At 60.6% G+C, this 23,256-nt stretch overlaps 3 protein-coding genes across 9 annotated transcripts in view; 2 read left to right on the forward strand and 1 right to left on the reverse strand.

The window, feature by feature from the left end:
* ARAP3 (ArfGAP with RhoGAP domain, ankyrin repeat and PH domain 3) overlaps window positions 1-8,831 on the forward strand; it is a 27,424-nt gene extending 18,593 nt beyond the window's left edge. For 5 of the 6 annotated variants that reach the window (XM_069869600.1, XM_069869603.1, XM_069869602.1 and 2 more), the window contains 15 exons: window positions 775-938; window positions 1,095-1,307; window positions 1,450-1,555; window positions 2,506-2,653; window positions 2,846-2,914; window positions 3,170-3,244; window positions 3,365-3,479; window positions 4,340-4,468; window positions 4,685-4,818; window positions 4,964-5,046; window positions 5,490-5,525; window positions 6,271-6,334; window positions 6,544-6,681; window positions 6,980-7,018; window positions 7,675-8,831. In XM_069869600.1, the coding sequence (XP_069725701.1) occupies window positions 775-938; window positions 1,095-1,307; window positions 1,450-1,555; window positions 2,506-2,653; window positions 2,846-2,914; window positions 3,170-3,244; window positions 3,365-3,479; window positions 4,340-4,468; window positions 4,685-4,818; window positions 4,964-5,046; window positions 5,490-5,525; window positions 6,271-6,334; window positions 6,544-6,681; window positions 6,980-7,018; window positions 7,675-8,223 (2,062 nt within the window). In that variant the 3' untranslated portion in view covers window positions 8,224-8,831. The remainder of the gene's footprint in view (window positions 1-774; window positions 939-1,094; window positions 1,308-1,449; window positions 1,556-2,505; window positions 2,654-2,845; window positions 2,915-3,169; window positions 3,245-3,364; window positions 3,480-4,339; window positions 4,469-4,684; window positions 4,819-4,963; window positions 5,047-5,489; window positions 5,526-6,270; window positions 6,335-6,543; window positions 6,682-6,979; window positions 7,019-7,674) is intronic. The other variant, XM_069869605.1, reaches the window with a different exon arrangement.
* Window positions 8,832-11,512, reverse strand: LOC138727309 (proteinase-activated receptor 3-like). The gene is made up of 2 exons (XM_069869673.1): window positions 11,376-11,512; window positions 8,832-10,136 (listed from the first exon to the last, which is right to left on the reverse strand). The coding sequence occupies exons 1-2, from the start codon at window positions 11,470-11,472 to the stop codon at window positions 9,085-9,087; spliced, it is 1,149 nt and encodes a 382-aa protein (XP_069725774.1). The 5' UTR covers window positions 11,473-11,512; the 3' UTR covers window positions 8,832-9,084.
* Window positions 11,513-14,939: 3,427 nt separating this feature from the next.
* Window positions 14,940-23,252, forward strand: FCHSD1 (FCH and double SH3 domains 1). Of its 2 annotated transcripts, XM_069869636.1 has the most exons (19): window positions 14,940-14,987; window positions 15,841-15,938; window positions 16,193-16,238; window positions 17,695-17,768; window positions 17,997-18,141; window positions 18,218-18,354; window positions 18,433-18,496; window positions 18,576-18,704; window positions 18,921-19,043; window positions 19,128-19,223; window positions 20,151-20,258; window positions 20,364-20,468; window positions 21,080-21,310; window positions 21,390-21,473; window positions 21,573-21,729; window positions 21,815-22,020; window positions 22,152-22,248; window positions 22,603-22,670; window positions 22,814-23,252. In XM_069869636.1, exons 1-19 carry the CDS (start codon window positions 14,967-14,969, stop codon window positions 22,877-22,879), a joined length of 2,055 nt encoding a protein of 684 aa, XP_069725737.1. In that variant the 5' UTR covers window positions 14,940-14,966; the 3' UTR covers window positions 22,880-23,252. The 2 variants fall into 2 exon arrangements, with proteins under 2 accessions (XP_069725737.1, XP_069725736.1); XM_069869635.1 differs by having other exon boundaries at window positions 18,576-19,043.
* The last annotated feature ends 4 nt before the right edge of the window (window positions 23,253-23,256 follow it).

Here is a 23,256-nt window from a genome sequence, read left to right on the forward strand (position 1 = left end):
TCTCTCAGCCGTTCCTCATAAGGCCTGTTCTCCAGCCCCCTCACCAGCTTTGTTGCTCTTCTCTGGACTCGCTCCAGAGCCTCAACATCCTTCTGGTGGTGAGGGGCCCAGAACTGAACACAGGATTCGAGGAGCGGTCTCACCAGTGCCGAGTCCAGAGGGAGAAGAACCTCCCTGGACCTGCTGGTCATGCAGTTTCTGATCCAAGCCAAGATGCCATTGGCCTTCTTGGCCACCTGGGCCCCTGCTGGCTCATGTTCAGTCGCTGTCAACCAACACCCCCAGGTCCCTCTCCTCCAGGCAGCTTTCCAGCCAGACTTCTCCTAGTCTGTAGCTGCCCAGGGTTGTTGTGCCCCAAGTGCAGGACCCGGCACTTGGCCTTGTTAAACCTCATGCCGTTGGACTCTGCCCAGCGGTCCAGCCTGTTCAGATCCCTTTGGAGCCTCCCTACCCTCCAGCAGATTGACTCTTCCACCCGGCTTAGTGTCATCCACAAACTTGCTAAGGGTGCACTCGGTGCCTTCATCCAGGTCGTTGATGAAGACATTGAACAGGGCTGGACCCAGCACTGAGCCCTGGGGACACCACTTGTCACTGGCCTCCAGCTGGAGTTAACTCCATTTCCCACCACTCTCTGGGCCCTCCAGCCAACTAGTTTTCCACTCAGGAGAGTGTGCACCTTGTTCCCTGTCCTGGAGCCAGGCTGTACAGGAGGGGATAACCCGCTCTCCCTGGCAACCTTCATTCCCTCTTCTCTGCCCTTGTCGTTCTCAGGACGTTTTACCTGCAGGGCTTGTCGCGGGCAGACTCAGCGGCGTGGTACGCTGACATCCAGGCATCGGCAGGTGGACGGGGTAACGCCTTGCGGGACCAGCAGCTGAGCCGGGCTGACATCCCCATCATCGTGGACAGCTGCATCGCCTTCATCACGCAGTACGGTGAGCGCAGCGCTGCAGTAGCACAGCCGGAGCATCCTCTGGCACACACCGTGCAGCCAAGGGATCCTGAAAACTGGCACCGCTCTGGGGCCACCAGTCCCAGTGTGAACTCTCTGGGCAGGATTGAGCCCCCAGGACCTTATGTCACTGCCCTAGGGCTGCGACACGAGGGGATTTACCGCAAGAATGGAGCCAAGTCCCGGATCAAGGTACTGATGGAGGAGTTTCGGCGGGACGCCCGCAATGTCAAGCTGCGCATCAGTGACAACTTTATCGAGGATGTCACCGATGTGCTGAAGAGGTTCTTCCGCGAGCTGGAAGACCCTGTCTTCACCCTGGAGCTGCACCCACAGTGGAAGGAGGCTGCAGGTACCTCTTTCACCCAACCCCTGCTCCCACCCTGGGCTGCCCGCAGGGACCCTGGGGCCGATGTTCATCCAGCCCTGGTGCCATGTCAGCTCTGTGTCTGCCTGACTCAGCTATGGTCCATGACTCATTTTCCTCCCTTCAGAGATCTCCTCAAAGCCACAGCGCCTGGAGCGGTACAAGGAGCTCATTCATCGCCTGCCTCGCCTCAACCGCAAGACCCTGGCTGCGCTCATTGGACACCTCTACCGGTCAGTGGGTCACCTCCCTGCAGGGTTCTTGGGTCCAGCCAGAGCCCCCAAGGCCAGCCAGAAGTCTGGGGCCTCCCCACTGCCCAGGAATGCGGTCTTGCATCTCTGCAAGCCAGGAAGAACCCAGTGTCCATGGTGCTCTGGGACACCTCCAATGTTCCCAAAGTCCTCCTGCAGCAGGAGAGACTGGGAGGGCGTTCAGAAGTAGGTGACACCCCCCCCATAGGATGTAACCTTCACAAGTGCCCCCGCAAAGAAACCTAGAAAGCTGCCTGGCAGAGAAGACCCTGGAGGTGCTGGTTAACAGCAGCTGAACATGAGCCAGCAGTGGCCCAGGTGGGCAAGAAGGGCAACAGCATCCTGGCTTGGATCAGCCATGGGGTGGCCAGCAGGAGCAGGGAAGGGCTCACTCCCCTAGACTTGGTGCTGGTGAGGCTGCACCTCAAATCCCCAGCTCAGCCTTGGGCCCCTCACTACAAGAAGGACATAGAGGGGCTGGAGCATGTCCAGAGAAGGGAACGGAGCTGAGTGAGGTTCTGGAGTCCAGGGGTTGTGGGAGCAGCTGAGGGACCTGGGGGTGTTCAGCCTGGAGGAGGCTGAAGGGAGACCTCATCACTTTCTGCAGCACCCAGAAAGGAGGTTGTGGTGAGGTGGGTGCTGGGCTCTTCTCCCAAGGAACAAGCAATAGGATGAGAGGAAATGGGCTGAAGTTGCACCAGGGGAGATTTAGATTGGAAATCAGGAAAAATTCCTTCACAGAAATGGTTCTCAGGCACTGGCAGAGGCTGCCCAGGGCAATGGTAGAGTCCCCATCCCTGGAGGTGTTTAATAGAAGGGTAGGTGAGGTACTCAGAGGTCGGGTTTAGTAGTGGACAGGTGCAATTGGAATTCATGATCTCAAAGGTCTTTTCCAACCAAAAAGCCCCTCACCCTTCTGCTTCTCACCCCAGGGTGCAGAAATGTGCAGACCTCAACCAGATGAGCACCAAGAACCTGTCGCTGCTCTTTGCACCCAGCCTTTTCCAGACTGATGGCAAAGGGGAGCATGAGGTCAAGGTGATGGAAGACCTCATTGACAACTATGTCAGCATCTTCAACGTAAGCTCCCTGCTGGCCCTTGCCAGCCCCCTCCGCAATGGCTCTGTCCATCTCACTTTGTATCCCCCCATGCTGTCCACCTCTGCCTCCCCCTGCACCCCTCTCTCCTGGCCATGTGTCCTCAAGCTGTGTCTCAGTCCACGTTGACCCCACATGTCTCCCGTCTCACTCTATCTTCCCTTTATCTGGCAGATTGATGAGGACCAGGTATCCCAGATGGATCTGGAGAACAGTCTGATCACCACCTGGAAGGACACACAGGTACTAAGGATGTGCTTGTCATCCCCACTACCTCAGGACCCCTGGGCTGGTGGAAAAACCTGGAGGATGGGGACAGTCCCAGCTTCCCATGCTGTCCCATACCAGATATTTGGGGAAGGACCTTCCCCTGCTTGTCTCCCCCTTGCTCATCACCTTGAGGCTCCTGCCCAGGAGTCCCAGCCTCCTGGGACACCAGAGGGGATGTGCACAGCATCCGTGCCAGCACGACTCCATTGCCACCCACTGTTCCCCCAGCTCTCGCAGGCAGGAGACCTCATCATCGAGGTTTACCTGGAGCAGAAGCTGCCCGACTGCTGCGTCACCCTGAAGGTGAGTCCCAAAGGAGGTCGTGCTGGAGGAGGAGAGGAGGGACACAGGCCTCTGGCACAGCCCATCCCTGGGACCCATCCTGCCACCATCCACCACAGCTCCCTGTGTGTCTGGCCCCAGGTGTCCCCCTCAATGACAGCAGAGGAGCTCACCAACCAGGTGCTGGAGATGCGCAATGTGGCAGCCAGCCTGGACATCTGGCTGACCTTCGAGGTCCTGGAGAATGGGGAGCTGGGTGAGTATGGTGGGGACAGCACAGGGGGGATGCCCTCAGCCCAACAAGCTTGGTGGAGAGGAGGTGTGGACTAGGAGAAGTCTGGCTGGAAAGCTGCCTGGAGGAGAGGGACCTGGGGGTGTTGGTTGACAGTGACTGAACAAGAGACAGCAGTGGCCCAGGTGGCCAAGAAGGCCAATGGCATCTTGGCTTGGATCAGAAACTGCATGACCAGCAGGTCCAGGGAGGTTCTTCTCCCTCTGGACTCGGCACTGGTGAGACCACTCCTCAAATCCTGTGTTCAGTTCTGGGCCCCTCACCACCAGAAGGATGTTGAGGCTCTGGAGCGAGTCCGGAGAAGAGCAACAAAGCTGGTGAAGGGGCTGGAGAACAGGCCTTATGAGGAACGGCTGAGAGAGCTGGGGTTGTTTAGCCTGGAGAAGAGGAGGCTGAGGGGAGACCTCATTGCTCTCTACAACTACCTGAAAGGAGGTTGTAGAGAGGAGGGAGCTGGGCTCTTCTCCCAAGTGACAGGGGACAGGACGAGAGGGAATGGCCTCAAGCTCCGCCAGGGGAGGTTTAGGCTGAACATTAGGAAAATAATTTTTCACAGAAAGGGCCATTGGGCAGTGGCAGAGGCTGCCCAGGGAGGGGGTTGAGTCACCTTCCCTGGAGGGGTTTAAGGGACGAGTGGATGAGGCACTGAGGGACATGGGTTAGTGATTGATGAGAATGGTTGGACTCGATGATCCAATGGGTCTTTTCCAGCCTAGTGATTCTGTGATTCTATGATCATGGGGGTCAGCTGGCTGCTGGTGGGAAGGGGGACAGGGATCAGCACGGTGGAGGAGACCCAGCAGTGAGTGTCCCTGCCTCCCTAGAGCGGCCCCTGCATCCCAAGGAGAAGGTGCTGGAGCAAGCTTTGCAGTGGTGCAAGCTCCCAGAGCCCAGTGCTGCGTACCTGCTGGTGAGGAAGGTCCCCATCGGCGAGGGTGGCTGCCTCTTCACAGGTAAGGCCATCACAAAAGATCCCAGCCCCGAGGAGTGTCCCCAGAGGACAGCTCTGCTTGATCTTCCCCTTGCCCTGCCCACCGACCCACAACCATCGGGGCCACATCCCTGAGACCCACAGTGGGATGTCCTTGCGATGGTCCAGCCCACCTCGCATGCACCTCAGCCCCCCTGACCCTCATCTCCCCTGACCCTCATCTCCCCACATTGGACAGGCACCAAGCGCGAGACACCCAAGTGTGGGCTGCTGAGATGCCGCGAGGAGCCCCCCAAGCTGCTGGGAAACAAGTTTCAGGAGCGTTACTTCGTCATCCGGGACCGGAGGCTGCTGCTGCTCAAGGAGAAGAGGGTACCCAGGGGATGTGGTGGGGTTGGACGTGGTTCCCAAGGGTGGGAGGAGAGATGGAGTGAAGGACTCTGGGGACAGCAATGGTACAGTGGTGGCCATCCTCCTAGCACCAAGCTGGGCTGACCCCACGGCTCTCCTTCCCCAGAGTGTCAAGCCGGAACGCGAGTGGCCCCTGGACGCAGCCAAGATTTACATGGGCATTAAGAAGAAGCTGAAGCCACCAGCGCAGTAAGTGGGGCCTTCCCTGGTCCTGGGGAATGCATCCCTCCATTCCTGTCCCCCAGCACCCAGGTCATGAACTCAGCTGCTGCGTGACTACCAAGCCGCACCAGGACCCAGAACCATGCCAAGGCTTGGCCCAAGGACCAAGCTCACAGAATTACTTGGTTAGAAAAGATCTTTGAGATCATGGAGTCCAACTGTACCTGCCCGCTACTGAACTAGATGCCTGAGCACCTCATCTGCCCTTCTTTTAAATATCTCCAGGGATGGGGATTCCACCACCTCCCTGGGCAGCCTCTGCCAGGGCCTGAGAACACTTTTGGTGAAGGAACTTTCCCTGATGTCCAATCTGAACCTGCCCTGGCCATTCCCTCTCATGCTAAGCTCAGGCCCCAGGCTGTGTCTGACCTTGGTGGTGTCACCCCACAGTCTGTCTCTTCCTTCCCCAGGTGGGGTTTCACACTGACCCTGGACAAGCAGCAGCTGTGAGTATCCATCCATGCCATCCTGGGCCAGCGGGATGTTCAAATCGGTCTCTAGTTTTAGTGGGACTGGGGCAGCCAGGGGAAGCACTACAGGGGGTCCCTGAGGGCCAAGGCAGATCTGGTGCCTGGCTGGGGCACTCGAGGGACTGAGCAGTGGGGCCACACATTCCTTGGCACAAGGTGGGGCTCCAGGGACAATCCATCTTCATACCACATGCCCTGCCTACCTCCCCATCCACACCAGCACCCCTGGGAGATACATCTGAGCAGCCAGCACCAGGCTCCAGGAGGACCTGCCCTGGGGTACGTGCCACCCACGTGGATGTGCTGCCTGTCAGCCTTTGCCAGCACTTCTCTGTGTCCCTGTGTGCCCAACACTGGGTTCTCCTGCACCCTGCTCCCCTCAAACTGGGCTCCCAGCCTTGCTGGCTCCACTGGGACCCCAGGTACAACCAGGTAGATCGTGTCCCCATGGCCCTGGCATTGTTGATGCTGGGGCCTGAGCTCCCCATCATGGGGCTGTGATGTTCTTAAAAAGGCAGCAAGGGGAGCTGAGCCTCCTGCGTGCCTGACGAGCTCTCATCTTCTCTGGAAGCAACGATCTGGGCATGCAGGGAGCTTTGGAAGCGCAGCCCCACTGGGTGTAGTTGTGTCTGACAGCCCCAGGCTTACAGGCAAGGTGATAAGGGGACATGGGCCACACTGGTCCTGCTCCCTGGCAGCTTCTCAGCTGACTCATCCACAGGTACCTGGTGTGCTCGGGGCAGGCTGAGCTGTGGGACTGGACCACCAGCATCCTAAAGGCTCAGGTGGGTGCAGGCTGGCTGTGCCACCGGGATGGGATGGGATGGGATGGGATGGGATGGGATGGGATGGGATGGGATGGGATGGGATTGATGGACTGGGCTGGGCTGGGCTGGGCTGGGCTGGCATGGGATGGGACGGGATGAGACGGGACAGGAGGGGGCTGGCAGTGCAGCCCAGCGTGACCCTCTCCCTGTCCTGTCCTTGTGCACAGCACGATGACCTGCACCCCGTGATCATGCGCCGGCGCTCCTCCTCTGACCTTGCCAAGCAGAAGTTTGGCACCATGCCGCTGGTGCCGCTGCACGGGGACAGCACCGATGTCACCATGCTCTCTGCCAACCAGACCCTGGTAAAGCCCTTGCAGCTAGCCCTGCCTGGGGCTGCTCCTGCACCCACTGAGGTCCACACACCTGTCCCAAGACCGTGCTCACACGGAGGCGGGTGGAGGCTTCCTGGCACCAATGGATGCTTTGTGTGTGTGTCCCTGAGCTTGGTGGTGCGTGCGTGCTGTGTGCTTGTGTCCGTGGCAGGTCTCTGGGCGTGCAGAGCCATGCGGGCCACGCTGCCTCTCCTCTACCTCCTGAGGCATCCATGACCCTACCTTGTGCTACCATGCGCTTATCTGTGCCCGTCTCCTCTGTTTCTAGCGCCGCCTGCACACACGAAGGACTTTGTCCATGTTCTTTGTAAGTACCTGCATGCGTGGAGCATGTCCGTTGCTTGGCTTTGCGTCATGTCTCATGCCCATGGCAGCAAGGGCTCACCTGCAGCATCCCACCTGGTGCCCAGGCCATCCTACCCACACTGTGGGGCAGAGGAGATGGTGCCCATTGCTCTGTGTGTCCCAAAGCCAGGAATGGGGGTCTATGCATGGTCCCAGTGTGGGCAAGAAAGACCCCAACAGCTCAGCTCTGCTCCCAGCACCTCTTCTGTTGGGCCCCCATCTTGCTCAGAGGGGTTGAACATAAGGAATGCAAGGAAATAGGTTTGGGTCCTCCTCGCCATCAGGTTATTCGGTTGGAGCCACCTGGCTGGTCCTCATCTCATCTGGCTTTGTGCTCTGCATACCATCTGGCCCCCCTGTTCCAAGCCACCTCTGCCAAGGGATGCTGGGCTGGTGCCACTGCACCATAGACCATGCCTCGGCAGGGGCCACGGTGCTAAACCTCCCTTGGCCATGGGGGAAGAAAGGGCAGCAGGGACCCAGCAAAGAGACCTGCAGTCATCAGCCCCACAGCAAGGGGACAAAGGTCCCCAAGCAGCTCCCGCGTGCAGGGAGGGCAATGTGAGGAGGAGTGTGGCGGAGCAGTGCCACTCACACCAACCTTCTGCCTTCCCCCAGCCCATGAAGATGCACCAGGACTCCCTGGAGGAGCAGCAGGAGAAGGAGGCAGACCCCGATCCTGTCTATGAGGAGGTGGGCAACTTCCCCGAACTGGCCGCGCTGGAGCTGGGGCGGGAGCTGCTGGCAGACCTGTCGGCTGTGCCCCCCGTGGACAGGTCCAAGAAGCCAACCCCATTCCCCGAGCAGCCCCCAGCCACCGCACTGCGCTCCTCACTGCCTGCCAGCTCAGCCCAGAGGGTGGCAGATCCCTCCGTCACCAAAGCCCTGTCCTTGGAAAGGGGTTTGGACCTAGAGAGCGAAAAAGCTCCAGCCCAGGGGCTCAGACCCACCAAAACAGCCTCTCTGGAGAGGAACATGGAGCCTTCCCTGGCACTGGCTGGGAATTGGGACCTGGAAGCTGCTCCAGAGACTAACCTGGAGATGCCGAGGAAGAAGAGTATTCAGCCTCCCTCACCCATCAACGACAAACTCATCCAGGAGCTCAGCAGTGTCATTCTCAGGAAGAACGAGGGGCAGCCACCAGGGCCAGGCCAGCCAGTGACATGACCCGCTGTGTCCAAGGGGCAACCACCGACCCGGGGGTTAAGTCACATTCGGTGGCTGCGACAATGGACACCCCGTGCTCCCACACTGTGCAGCCCGTACCCTCCTCCTCCTGACCCCGGAGCTGGGCTGGGAGCAGGGATCAGCAGGGACCAGAGGACCAGGGGGACCGGGATGCTGAGGGGTGGTCCCCGTTCTCGGAGGGGCTGGGGATGCTGCCACCTGCACTTTTGCTCATGGGTGGCACATCTGTCATCGTGCCCGGTGCTGAGGGAAGGAAGTAAAAGGGAAAACAAAACCTGCCTGCGTGTTTCGGCAGCGCGGCACGGTGTCGGGCAGGGGGTGTGTGGTGCCTGCCAGCACAGGGGAGCACAAGACAATGCCCCCTCCCCTGCACTGGGCCTGTGGGGCAGAGGCAGGACATCTGCGTCATCCCCCACGTCCTTTCTGGCATCCACAGTGGCGTCTTTTTGTGGGGGACAGCAGGAGCAGGGCTGGCCGCGTGTGCCCGGCGCGTGGTCCTGGCGATGGAGGGCAGATCCTGCTCTGCTTGGGTAGTGATACCCGTACCTTCCACCAGCAGGGAGAAATAAAGGTTTATTTGTACTCCAGAGGGTTTGGTCATTGCAGGAGGAGCAACGGGGAGCATCTCATGGGGAGATGTGGGTGCCAGGGTCAGACAACCAGCCAGGGGACCTGTGGGATGTGGGCAATGCTGGCAGCCCTGTGGCCAAGTCCTAGTGAACCTCAGGATAGGATTTTTCTGCCAGCCTGGGATGGCACAACCCTTCATCCTGGGCACCAAGCTGCAGGATCCCACCTTCCCAGGGTGGGAGGACACAGCCCAGTGCCCCCTAGTGCTGCCTACAGCTGGCTCTGCTCGCTGGACCTCAGTGGCAAGGCTGCCTTCTCCAAGCTCCTCCCCGATGGGGTCTTGAGCTGCCCTGAGCAGCAGCTGCCTGCAGTCTGTATCCAGCCCCGAAAATCCTGGGAGATGTAGAAGTAAACAAAGGGATCGAAGAGGCTGTTGAAGGCACTGAACGCCAGGGCCAAGGTGTACCAGATGTAGGTGAGGTTGTTGCACCCTGTGGCCTCCATCAGGTAGTGGACGAAGAGCAGCACATTGCTGGGGGTGAAGCAGAGGATGAAAACCAGTAGGACCAGGACCAGGACCCGCACCACCTGCCCATAGCGTCTCCCCTTGGCCAGGAGCTGCACCAGGATGCAGCTGTATGAGACGGTCATGAGCACAAAGGGTAAGCCAAAGCCCAGCCCTACCAGGGTGAGAAAATAGTAGACAAAGAACATGTGTTCATCCTTCCCCCTTCCTAGGACATCCCTTCTGCTTACTAGGACATCGTGGCATGTTGTGATGTTCAGGCTTGAGAGGTGACTTGTCTGCGGGTGCAAAAGCAGGGGGCTCATGAACAGCCCCACCACCAGCCAGATGCCCACACAAACACCCGCCTTGCACCACATCCAGCTGGAGCCCTTCCACAGGAATGGGTGCACCACAGAGATGTAGCGCTCCAGGCCGATGCAGGTGAGGAATAGGATGGAGCTGTACATGTTTCCGTAGAAGAAGGCCACCATGGTGCGACACAGATACTCCCCGAAGAGCCAGTGGTTGCCCAAGAGGTGGTAGGAGATCTTGAAGGGCAGCAGGAGGACAAAAAGCAGGTCGGTGCTGGCCAGGTTGAGCAGGAAGAGGGTGCTGGAACATCTCCTGAAGTTAATCACCAGGACCCAAACAGCCAGAGCGTTGGCTGGCAGCCCCACAAGCAGAACCATGGAGTAGAGGGTGGGGAGGAGGCGGGTGGTGAGGGTGCTGTTGAGAAAAGCTTCCACAGAGGCACTAGGGCACGTGGCTTCTTCTTGGGGAGTGAGGGGGAGCAAGACTCGTCCTTTGCTACGCACTGTGGAGGACACAAGATGTCAGGCTCAGCCAAGAGCCCCCCTCCCACCACTCCTTCCCTCTTAGGACCATGCGGGAGCTGTCACTCCTCCAGGCAGAGCCACCAGCTGACACAGGAGGTGGCATCTCCCTATCCCATGGCATGGACAGCTTGGGACATGGGAGCCTTTAACATCCCGTTGCCCTCGCCACGCAGAGCTATGCCCTGTCCTGTGTTGTCCATGTCCCTTGCCTGGTGCCACCACTGTAGTGGTGCCAGCACCTTGCTCACAGCCCAGACAGGCTCTGCTCCCACACATCACTGCGGGGACATGTGGCTCTGTCCACATCCCTTTCTTACCAAGCCCAGCACAAAGGGCCCCTCATGACCTAACGGGACAAAAAGGGCAGATGGGAAAACCACAGCAGGAGGGGATCGGGATGGGGCCACCCATGCTGGAATGGGAAATGTTCTCCCACCAGGGCTCCTGCCTCCTCCTCCTCCTCCCGGCCAGCGCCCCGGTTGGGCCCCCATCACAGACAGAGCTGTGGGAGGGCTATGTCTCCTCATCTTCCTGTGGTTGGAGGCTTCTCGCTTCATGCTCATAACAGGAGCAAAGAACAGGAAGGTCCCATAACACCACACAAACAACTCGAGACCAAATCCCTTTTCTGGCTTGCTCACAAAACAGTCGGGTTCTGCTCCCCCATGCATCGCCCCAAAAGCTCTATCCAGGTGGAACCCAGGACACCCAGCCCCAGGTACATCCACCTCTCCCACAACCACCTCTCCACATCTAGGCAACTGGAAATTCAGGGTGGAAGTGCAGCAGCCTGATTTTTGCTGCCAAAAAGGGAAGGCGTGGCAGGGGTTTAGATCTCCAGTGAGGTTTTCAGCATGGGCACCCATGGAAGGCGGCAGAGCAGTGTCCCCAGCTTCCACTGTGACACCCAGCCTTCCCCTCCGAGTGCCACAGGATGCAATGTTGTAGAATCATAGACTCATAGTTTGGGTTGGAAGGGACCTTGAAGATCATCCAGTTCCAACCCTCCTGCATTGGCAGGAACATGTCCTGCTAGATCAGGCTGCCCAAGTCCCCATCCAACCCGGCCTTGAACACCTCCAGGGATGGGGCAGCCACAGCTTCCCTGGGCAACCTGGGCCAGGGCCTCCCCACTCTCATGGTGAAGAAATTCCCCCTTATGTCTAGCCTAAATGTTGGGGTGTCCTATCACCCTCCAGACCCACCAAGACACTTACTTGGGGACAACTGGGAGGCAGAGCCGAGCCAGGCACAGCTGAGCAGGATGGTGACACAGGCAACAGCGGAGCCGAGCGAAGACACCAGCTGGGACATCTCTGCTGAGTGACCTCTGCACCAGCTGGATCTGCACAAATGTCACCGGCCCCACCTTACGTCACTGCAGCAGGACAGGCACTGTCCCCCTCCCCGCAGACAGTCTTCCTCTTCTTCCTCCTTTTCACAAGCTGGGGCTGCACACGTTCTCGTGGTCTAAGCAGCCAGACAGGAGGCGTGGAGCACGAGATGACCACCAGTTTTCACCACCACCGTGCATGCTGGGGACGTCACCAAGATCGGGGTTATTTCCAGCCGCTGATACGCAATGAGACGGCTGTGAGGAAGAGGAAACAGACATAAAGCAGCCACCAAAAGAGTTGTGAACCTCAGCGGCGGGGCTGCACATGGGGTAGGAAGGTGACAGCAGCTGCCAGCCTGGTGACATCTGCCCCATTGCAGCACCCGGGGGTTCAGGGCATCACCTGCCCAGTCCTGCCAGCACCAGGCATCCCCAGGGATCCATCCCTAACAACCCCGTGTCACCCTGCAGATGAATGCATCGTCCCACTCTGCTGTCCCCTTCCTGACACCCAAGCGGGTGCTGGGTGGCCCCTGGACCATCTTCCCAGCTCCCTCATGCAGCACAGGAGAATTCAGACCCAGTGACAAGGTCCCAACCTGTCACACGTTGACATTGCAGACCCTGGCGGCACAGGACATCGCCTTTCCAGTCCTGCCAGCACCAGATGTCCCCAAGCATCAGTCCTCTTGGTCAGGCTGACAGCTGACGCCACCCTGTAGATGAAGCTGCCCTGCATTGTCTCACTCTGCTGTCCCCTTCCTGACACCCAAGCGGGTGCTGGGTGGCCCCTGGACCATCTTTGAGCTCCCTCATGCAGCAGAGGAGAACATGGACCTGGTGACACGGTCCCAGCCCATCAAACACATCAGAGCACCCAGGACCTGTGCAATTGTCAGGCAGGGGACAAAAGGGACAGTAAGGAAACCGTGAGATCTGCAGGAACCACAGAGAGAAAAAGCACAACAGAAAGAGATGTGAGAGCTGGAGGGAATGGGAGGGGGACAGGGACCAGGGAGATCGATAGGATTAGGGCTGGCGAGGGAGCCCGTGTGGTTCCAGGTACTCAGCATCATGCTGTGTCCCCACAGGAGGGTCCTGCCAGGCTGACAAGAGTCACTGTCCTCCCTCCATGTGACATGGGACCCCACGTGACCCTGTGCCTGGGGTCTGAGGTCTCAGTGCCCCATGAGTCCCTGTACCCCAGGACCCCAGCATCCCACATCTGCCTGTGCCCCAGAACCTGTGCTCTGGCACCCCAAGTGTCACCATGTTCCAGGACCAGTGTCCTCTGTGTCCCTGCAAACCAGGACTGGGCCCCAGTGCTCCCCATGTCCCTGTCTCCCCATCTCCCTGTGTCCCCATGTCCCCAGTTGCCTGTGTCCCCGTTTCCTTGTCTCTCTGTCCCAGTTTCCCTGTTCCCCCGTGTCCCTGTTTCCCTATCTCTCTATGTCCTCATCTCCTTATGTCTGTTCCCAGGTTCCTGTCTTCCCACGTCCCTCTCTCCGTATTTCCCCATCTCCCCATATCCCCATCTCCCTGTGTCCCCATGTCCCCAGTTGCCTGTGTCCCCGTCTCCTTGTCTCTCTGTCCCAGTTTCCCTGTTCCCCCGTGTCCCTGTTTCCCTATCTCTCTATGTCCTCATCTCCTTATGTCTGTCCCCAGGTTCCTGTCTTCCCACGTCCCTCTCTCCGTATTTCCCCATCTCCCCATATCCCCGTCTGCCTGTGTCCCCATGTCCCCATCTCCCCATAGTCCTAACTCCTTATGTCCGTGTGCCCTTACATCCCTGTGTCCCCACCTCCTCATGACCTTCTGTCCCCATGTCCTTGTGTCCCCATGTCCTCAGATCCCCATCTCCAGATGTCACCTGTGTTCCTCTCCCCCATGTTCCTATATCCCCTTGTCTCTTTTTGCCTGTGTCCCCATATCCCCCTCTCCTCATGTCCCTCTGTCCCAATGTCCCAGCATCCCCATCTCCCTCTCTCCCCATCTACCCCTGTCCCCATGTTGTTGTGTCTCCATATCCCCATGTCCCTCTATCCCCTTTGTCCCTGTGTCCCTCTGTTCCCATGTCCCTCTGTCCTCATGTCCCCGTCCCCCCCTTTCTTTACACCTCTTTGCCCCCACCTCACCACCTCCTCATGCCTCTCTGTCCCCATGTCCCTTTGTGTCTCTCTGTCCCTTGTGTCCCTCTGTCCCCATATCCCTCTGTCCCTATGTCCCTCTGTCCCTATGTCCCTCTATCTCCGTGTCCCTTTGTGTCCCTCTATCTCCATGTCCCTTTGTGTCCCCATATCCCTCTGCCCCCATGTCTCTCTGTCCCTATGTCCCTCTATCTCCGTGTCCCTTTGTGTCCCCATGTCCCTCTGTCCCCATGTCCCTCTGTCCCTATGTCCCTCTGTCCCCACATCCCTCTGTCCCTATGTCCCTCTGTCCCAATGTCCCTTCATCCCCATGTCCCTTCGTGTCTCTCTGTCCATCATGTCCCTCTGTCCCCATCTCCCTTTGTGTCCCTATGTCCCTCTGTCCCCATGTCCCTTTGTCCCTATATGCCTCTCTCTCTGTGTCTGTTTGTGTCCCCATGTCTCTTTGTGTCCCTATGTCACTCGGTCCCCATGTCCCTCTGTCCCTGTGTCCCTCTGTCCCTCTATCTCCATGTCCCTTTTTGTCCCTATGTCCCTTTGTGTCCCTATTTCCCTCTGTCCCCATGTCCCTTTGTGTCCCCATGTCCCTCTGTCCCCATGTCCCTCTGTCCCCACGTCCCCCTGTCCCCGCGTCCCTCTGTCCCTATGTCCCTCTGTCCCCATGTCCCTCTGTCCCTATGTCCCTCTGTCCCCACATCCCTCTGTCCCTATGTCCCTCTGTCCCCATCTCCCTTTGTGTCTCTCTGTCCGTCATGTCCCTCTGTCCCCATCTCCCTTTGTGTCCCTATGTCCCTCTGTCCCCATGTCCCTCTGTCCCTATGTCCCTCTATCTCCGTGTCCCTTTGTGTCCCCATGTCCCCATGTCCCTCATGTCCCTCTGTCCCCCTATGTCCCTCTGTCCCCATGTCCCCTTGTGTCCCCATGTCCCTCATGTCCCTCTGTCCCCATGTCCCTCTGCCCCCATGTCCCTCATGTCCCTCTGTCCCCATGTCCCTCTATCTCCGTGTCCGTATGTGTCCGTCTGTCCCCACGCCCCACCCTCTTTGTGTCCCCTCCTCTCCCTCCCCGCGGTGCGATGCGCAGCACTGACCGCCAGGCGGCGCGCGGGCACCGCGGGGGCGGAGGCTCGGTGGGCGGGGCTTGTCTGGAGGGGGCGGTGACTGATTGGTGGGTTTGACCGGGGGGGGGCGTGGTTTGGCTGCGAAGGGGGCGTGGTCACGTCGTAGGGCGGTGTGTGATTGGTGGGCGTGGTCAGAGGTGGGCGTGGCCTGCGTGTCCGGGCAGGGGGCGTGTCCGGGGCTCGGCAGTTCCGGGCTGCGGGGAGGATGCAGCCGCCGCCGCGCAAGGTGAGCGGGGGGCCGGGGGAGGGAGGGAGCGACCGGGGCCAGATCCCCCAGCGGGGCCGGGGGCGGGACTCGCCCCCTCGGAACCCGCAGCGAGACCCGGCGACGGGAGGGCGGGACCGGGGACGGCGGGAGCAGCGCTCACCCCCAAGCCCGCATCCCATCCCTGTGTCATCCTCCCATCCCCTCCCGGTGCCGTCCCGCATCCCATCCCGGTGCCATCCTGCATCCCATCCCTGTGCCATCCCGCATCCCACCTCGGTGCCGTCCCCGCATCCCATCCCGGTGCCATCCTGCATCCCATCCCAATGCCATTCCGCATCCCATCCCAGTGCCATCCTGCATCCCATCCCGGTGCCATCCCGCATCCCACCTCGGTGCCTTCCCTGCATCCATCCCGGTGCCGTCCTGCATCCCATCCCTGTGCCGTCCCGCATCCCATCCCGGTGCCTTCCCCGCATCCATCCAGGTGCCATCCCGCATCCATCCCAGTGCCATCCCGCATCCATCCCGGTGCCATCCTGCATCCCATCGCTGTGCTGTCACCTCGTCCCTTCCTGGTGCCATCCCGCATCCCATCCTGATGCTGTCCCACATCCCATCCTGGTACCATCCCCACATCCCATCCCAGTGCTGTCCCACATCCCATCCCTGTGCTTTCCCTGCATCCCATCCCAGTACCGTCCCGCATCCATCCCAGTGCCGTCCTCACATGCCATCCTGGTGCCATCCCCACATCCCCTCCCGGTGTCTTCCCCGCATCCCAGCCCCGTGCCCTCCCTGCATCACATCCCGCTGCTGCCCCACATCTTATTGTGTTGCAATCCCCACATTCCATCCCGGTGCTGTCCCGCAGGTGAAGCTCACACAGGAGGTGCGGGTCCACCTCCTGGAGCAGCTCTCGGGGCTGCAGGGCAAGCAGCAGCGGGACGTGGAGCTGCTGGAGGACATCAGGTAGGGTCCCCATGCGTGTGTCCCCCACCCCACTGCAAGCTGAGGCCGGGCCAGCTCATCACAGGTCGAGGTTGGGGGTGGGGGCAGACTGTCCAGCGTGGCTCACCTTGAGCTGCCATCTTGAGGTCATGGGCTCCATCACCCGCTGGTGAGGCCAGATGGGGACATCCCGGTGGCTCAGGGGTTGCGGCAGGCGTGGCCTATCCCTCTCCCCCTGCCTGGGTCCCTGCCTGCCCCTGTGCCTCTCCCCACAGGTCCTACAGCAAGCAGAGAGCCACCCTCGACAGGGAGTACGGGCAGGTACGGAGATGCTGCTGGTTTCGGGATTAGTATCCCGGGAAGAAAGGAGCCCTGAGCCTCATCTTCCCCACACGGGGTGTCCAGGGGGGGCACAGCCCCACACAGGCAATGGGCAACATCAGAAATTCTTGGCGTCGAGCAGGCCTTGGCTGCTCCGTGCCAGTCACAGAGGCCAGAGAAGGGTGGACTTAATGTTTTCCTTGCTGGGAGGGGACCAGCCACATTAGGGAATGCACTGGGGGGCTTCGCTGGGCACAGCGTGGCTCATTCCTAAGGTGTTTTGGGCACACGAAGGGAAAACGTTGCGGAGGGGGAGGAAACGACCCAGCTCTGCTGTCTGCTGGGTCATCGTGGGACTCTGCTCTTAAATGTCAGAGCCGATTGTGCTCAGTGAGACGTCCCCACAGCATCCCCCAGGGACATCCTGCGGCAGAGATGAGTTCTGTGGTCCATGAAGGCAGCACCGAGCCACTCCGCTTCCCCCTCACTCCACGCTGGGGGAGAATCCTCTACGCTGCCTCTGCAGCCAGTGTTCCTCACTGATGTCCCCTTCCCAATCCTCTGTCCCAAAAGCCACAGCACAGTCCTGTCGTGGTGGCTGCTTCCCAAAGAGGTTTTCCCATGGGGAGCATGATCATAGAATCATGGAATAGTTTGGGTTGGAAGGGACCTCAAAGCCCATCTAACTCCTTGCCATGGGCAGGGACACTTCCCACTGGATCAGGGGCTCCAAGCCCCATCCAACCTGGCCTTGAACATCTCCAGGGATGGATCAGCCACCACTGCTCTGGGCAACCTCAGCCAGGGCTTCACCACCCTCATTGTGAAGAATTTCTTCCTAATGTCTAACCTAAATCTTCCCTCTTCCAATTTAAACCCATTCCCCCTCATCCTATCCCCACACTCCCTAATCAAGAGCTCCTCCCCAGCTTTCCTGGAGCTCCTTTCAGTGCTGGAAGCTGCCCTTAGGTCTCCCCAGAGCCTTCTCTTCTCCAGGCTGAACAACCTCATCTCTCTCAGCCTGTCCTCATAGCAAGGAACAGTCCTCCAGCTCTCACATCATCATCATAGCCCTTATGATAGTGGCTGCTCCCCAGAAAAGCGGGAAGCGTGATCACAGAATCGTAGAATGGTTTGGGTTGGAAGGGAGTTTAAAGCCATGAGCAGGGACACCTTCCACTGGATCAGGTTCTTCAAAGCCCCATCCAACCTGGCCTTCAACATCTCCAGGGATGGGGCTTCCGTGGCTTCTCTGGGCAATCTAATGGGGTCCCTGGTGACATGATGCCACTGTGGGGTGGGACCCCCTGGGTGGATCCATCTTCCTGCTCTGGGGACACCCTGAGGTGGTCACCCAGTGTGGGAGAGCACAGCGTCAGCCCCGGGGTGGGACACTGGGGTGACAGGGATGTGGGGCAGGACCAGGGCGTGCTGGTGATGGTGACTCTGTCGGCAGGCGCTGCAGAGGCTGGCGAGCCAGTTCGTGAAGAGAGACTGGCAGCGGGGCCGCGGCGAGGCTGGTGACTCGAGGTGCGATGGGGACGAAGGGCTGGGGTTGGCTGCACCCATCTGTGGCCCTTAAAGCTGGGAGATACCTAATGCCAGCTAGGATTTGGGCATCCTGGGGATGCAGCCGTGGTTGGGACATCCCCAGGAGGTGACCACGGTGGCTGAGGGTGCTGCCTGTCCTGCCAGCATCACCGAATGCTGGCAGGAAGGAGAGGACCCTGCCCTGTCTTATAACACTGATGCCCACAGGAGCGCGGTGGCCGTCTGGAAGGGCGTCATTGAGGGAACCGCACACGCCGGACAGGTCCGTGTCACCGCCTCAGAGAGCTACCGCGCCCTCTCCTCGGAGGCTGCCCGCACTGCCCGTCTCTCCAAGGAGAGGATGCTCAAGAAGGTATCGGGGCGAGGATGTTTTCTCCGTGCCTGGGCAGTGGGGACGCCTGTGCCCCCCAGGCTGACACTCCCCACAGGGCATCGAGCGGCTGCAGAAGGCGCAGGCGGAGTTGTTGGAGACAGTAAAGGAGCTGGACAAGGCCAAGAAGCAGTTCACCCACCTCCAGCGGAGCAGCGAGGTAGCAAAGGACAAGGCGGCTGATGTGGAGGCTCGGTGAGCAGAGGGGACAGCAGCGAGGGGGCTACTGTGACTACGAGGTGGCCTCATGTCCCCCTTCCCATCTATTCCCAGGCTGCGGAAGAGTGACCGGAGGATATTTCACACCAAAGCCAGCCTGCAAAAGCTCAGCGCCAAGGTCAGCAGCGCAGGGAGCTGACAGGGTCCCCAAGCAGAGGGGTCCCCGTCACCAAGCCCCACTCTCTGTGTCCCCACAGTTCACCGCACGCCTGGCCGAGCACTCGAGGCAGCTCGCGGGGGTGCAGAACGAGTACGTCTTCGCCCTGGTGGCTGCCAGCGCCCACCTGGAGCACTACCAGCGCGTAGAGCTGCCCGCTGCCATCCAGGTAGGACCTGCCCGGACCTGCCGTGTCCCCTCCCCAGGGTCCCACGCAAAGCATCTCCCTAGTGCTGCTGCCAGGGGGTACAGCAGGGAGGGCCCTGCTGGTGGGGCCTCAGGGATGCTTCTCTGGGGGTCAAGGATGCTGCTGGGGGGGGGTTCAGGGATGCTCCTCAAGGAATGTGGGCAGTGCCGGGGGCATTTCCCACCCTCTTCTCCGCAGGCGCTGGACGGTGACCTCTACGAGCGGCTGCGGGAGCATTTGTCGGGGGCCAGCAGGACGGAGGTGGAAACGTGCCGTGCCACGCGGGAGTGGTTTCAGGGAGTTGCGGAGGCATCGGCGCGGGTAACGGCACCCATCCTGAGAGCAGTGGAGGGGCAGGGAAGGGATGGATGAGTCCCCCAGCCCCACGCTGCTCTCCTGCTGCAGGTATGCCGGGAGCAGGACCTCCTCCTCTTCCTGCAGGACCATCCTGCCTTCGCCCTGAGCCCTGAGCAGCGCTTCCAGCTCACCAGGGTGGAGGAGGTAGGTGTGGGGGAACACGTTATTTAGCCCAGAAAGCCAACAGTATCCTGGGCTGCATCCAAAGCATTGGGACCAGCAAGCAAGGGAGGGAATTCTGCACCTCTGCTCCGCTCTGATGGGACCCTACCTTGGAGTCCTGTGTGCAGTTCTGGAGTCCTGAGCACAGGAAGGACGTGGAGCAGTTGGAGTGAGTCCAGAGGAGGCCACAGAGATGATCCAAGAGCACCTCCTGTATGAGGCCAGGCTGAGAAAGATGGGGTTGTTCAGCTTGGAGAAGAGAAGGCTGTGGGGAGACCTTAGAGCAGCTTCCAGTACTGGAAAGGGGTTGCAGGAAAGCTGGGGAGGGGTTCTTGATCAGGGATAGGACAAGGAGGAAGGTTTTCAGCTGAAAAGGGATAGATTTTATGAGATCTTGGGGAGAAAAGTTTTCTTATGACTTTAGCCGTGCCCTGCACTGGCCTGACCCCATTTTGCCCTTCATTTTTGGTGAAACAAATAGAAAGAGAAGAAAGAAAAGGTCAAGCCAGATGTTGGCCAGTGCAGCCCCTTCCAGCATGTTCCTCCTGCAGTAAGATGGGTCACAGCTCTTGGAAACGCCAAGGGCATGGAGCGATACGACAAGGGGGAATGGCTTCAAATTGGAAAGGGAAAGATTTACATGAGATCTTAGGAAGAAATTCTTCATGATGAGGATGGGGAGGCCGAGATTGCTCAGAAAAGTGGTGGCTGCCCCATCCCTGGAGGTGTTCAAGGCCAGGCTGGATGGGGCTTGGAGCAACCTGATGCAGTGGGAGGTGTCCCTGCCCATGGCGGGGGGTGGGACTGGATGGGCTTTGAGGTCCCTTCTAACCCAGACCATTCCAGGATTCTATGATTATAGTCGGGGTGCCACACAGCCCCTTCTAAGCCACCGTGTCCCTCACCCAGGTGTCCCTGCTGCCACCAGGGGACGATGGGGCCAGCCTGGAGAAGGAGGCACGGCGCTGGGCCACACGGGTGGCTCGGGACCGCAAAAGCAAGGCGCACAGCGACGAGGTGGGTGCTCTCCTTCCCCACAGAGCACGGCGGGGCTCAAGGAGGGGCTTTCCCTGCCCCTCTCCCAGCTCCCACTGCCCTGCTGAGCTGCAGGTGCCCACCCAGGTGCTGCAGCGGCTGGAGAGCAGGCGGCAGCAGGTCCCGGAGGCCGAGGTGGCTGCCGTGGAGCGGCAGATAGAAGAAGTGAAGGAAAACATTCGGAAGGCAGAGGTGGGTTCCTCCCGCTCGGGGTGACCTCGAGGTTTGTCACCCCTGGGGAAGAAGGGACATAGGGATGGGGAAGTGTGGTGGCTGGGGACACAGCAGCTGGGGTTGCAGCGGCTGGGGATGCAATGAGTGGGAATGCAGCACTGGGGATGCAGCAGCTCAGGATGCAGCACTGGGGATGCAGCACTGGGGACGCAGCAGCTGGGGATGCAGCGGCTGGGGATGCAGCGCTGGGGATGCAGCGCTGGGGATGCAGCAGCTGGGGATGCAGCGGCTGGGGATGCAGCGCTGGGGATGCAGCAGCTGGGGATGCAGCGGCTGGGGATGCAGCGGCTGGGGATGCAGCGGCTGAGGATGCAGCGGCTGGGGATGCAGCGGCTGGGGGTGCAGTGGCTGGGATGCAGTGGCTGGGATGCAGCACTTGGGCTGTGGCACTGGGGGATGCGGTGGTTGGGATGTGGCTCTGGGGATGCGGTGCCGAGGTTGCGGCACTGGGGATGCTCTTACACCTTGACAACCATACTGGGGATCAGGAGTGACAGGGCTTGCTGGGCTGTCCCCTACCCCATGGGTGTCCCCTTAGGCCTTGACGATGTGCCCCCCTGCTCCCCCAGGTCAGCCGGGTGAAGGCAGAGGCCCGGCTGGCGCTGCTGCGGGCGGCAGGGCTGGACGTGGACGCTTGGCTGGCAGGGGCTATGGTGGGGACGGGCGAGGAGGCCCCCACGGGGTTGGATCTGGCCGAGTTCGATGACTACGAGGACAGTGACGGGACGGATGAGGACGATGAGCCCAGCCCGGCTGCCCGCACCTACCCCTACACCTGCCGGGTGATCTTCGGGTACCAGGTATGGGCAGTGCTGCCGCCCCTCACCGTGCCTGCCCAAGGCCTGTGCCCTCAGCCACTTTGTCCCCTGTCCCCTGCAGGGCAGCCAGGCAGACGAGCTGTCCATCACCCAAGGCGAGGAGCTGGAAATCATCGAGGATGGGGATGCAGAGGAGTGGGTGAAGGTGCGAGTGGGCTGAGTCCCCTCCCCATGCGTTGGGGACGTGTTTTGGCTGTCCCCAACGCCAGGGCCTGGGATGGTTACATGATTTTTGTCCCCTCAGGCTCGGAACAAGGCAGGCCAGGTTGGCTACGTCCCCGAGAAGTACCTGCTGTCCCTGGGTGGCGAGTCAGGGGCTGGGGCCAGCCCCCCCGGCCCCTCAGCGTTGCACCGCCAGCTCTCCAGCATCATCGCCGCCGAGCTGGTGCTGGAGCCGGGAGGTGGGTGCTGAGGCGTCCCTGTCACCCTGGCGAGGGGAACAGGTCCCTCAGGGGTGCTGAGTCCCCCCCACCATCCTCCCCGCAGCCTGGCTGGTGCGAGCCCTGTACGACTACGAGGGCCAGAGCCCTGAGGAGCTGAGCTTCCCCGAGGGGGCCATCATACGCGTGCTGCCCCGGGCCCCCGGCGAGGTGGACGATGGCTTCTGGACGGGTGACTTCAATGGCCGCATCGGCGTTTTCCCCTCCTTGGTGGTGGAGGAGCTCACCGGTGGCCGGGAAGCGGCTGGGCAGGTCGGTGCAGGGGGCAGGGGGATCACTGTATCCTCTCAGTGTGGGGCAGCCCCCCAAATTGTGCTATAGCTGCTGAAGGGAATCCAACCCCACCTTCCTGCTGTTCTCACCCCTCTTGGCTGTCTTTGCAGGAGCTGCCATCGCCGTCCCCACCACCCTTCTCCCCTCCTGGCCTCGTGCCTGGGGTCAGCCTGGCCCCCAGCCCCTCTCCTGAAACGCCACTGGGAGGTGAGAGCTGGGACAACTGGGGGAGCTGGGAAAGGGTTTGGGAAAGGGACTGTGGGAGCTGGGAAAGGGGTTGGGAAAGGGGCTGGGGTGCTGGGAAAGAGGTTGGGAAGGGCTGGGGAGCTGGGAAAGGTGGTGGGAAAGGGGCTAGGGAGCTGGGAAGGAGGTTGGGAAGGGCTGGGGAGCGGGGAAAGGGGGTGGGAAAGGGGCTAGGAAGCTGGGAAAGAGGTTGGGAAGGGCTAGGGAGCTGGGAAAGAGGTTGGGAAGGGCTGGGGAGCTGGGAAAGGGAGGTGGAAAACTGGCTAGAGTGGTTGGTGGCCATGCAGAGGGCTGGGCTGAGCCTCCAGCCCCTTCCAGGTTGCCGGCAGGATGGCACGGGTAGCGGGCAGAGCTCTCCAGACCTGGCAGCCACACGCCTCCGGCCGGTAAGCCCCCATCACAGCAAGGCTGTGCCCCCCAACCCAGCCCCCAGCCCTCCTGGAACAGGGGACCGTGCCCCCTGTGTGCTTTGGGGGGCTCTAAAAGGGGAAGAGTGACCTGGTTGGCACCTCTTCTCCTCTCTCCGCAGCTCCGGGCACCCCCTCCACCACCCGGCAGAGCCCCTGAGCCCGACCCCGAGCTGCACTTGAGCTGACCCTGCAGGTCCCCCCGTCTCTCTCTGCTCCCCAAAAAGCTTCGCCGTGAGCTGCTGTCCCGGCAGCAGGGGCTGGCGCTGCCCCCTGCCCCGAGCTGGTCTCTCCAGGGGCCGCACCCTGCCCGGTGCTGCTTGCACAGCGCTCCTACGTCCCTGTGCTGCACAGAGCATCCTTTATCGGGGTGCATCCTTTATCCGGGTGCTCAGTGCCACAGCTGAACCTTAGCACACACCCTCTTCCCCCAGCTCCTGCCTGGGACTGACCCTGCACCCTGGTTCTCCTGGGGGCTGCCCAGGACCCCACCTGTCCCCCAACATCTCCCCCCAGTCCGGGGTGGCCGGGGGGTGCTGTGGCCCAATAAAACCAGTTCACTCTG

Source organism: Phaenicophaeus curvirostris, chromosome 15 (assembly GCF_032191515.1).
Source record: "Phaenicophaeus curvirostris isolate KB17595 chromosome 15, BPBGC_Pcur_1.0, whole genome shotgun sequence".
Taxonomy (NCBI): domain Eukaryota; kingdom Metazoa; phylum Chordata; class Aves; order Cuculiformes; family Cuculidae; genus Phaenicophaeus; species Phaenicophaeus curvirostris.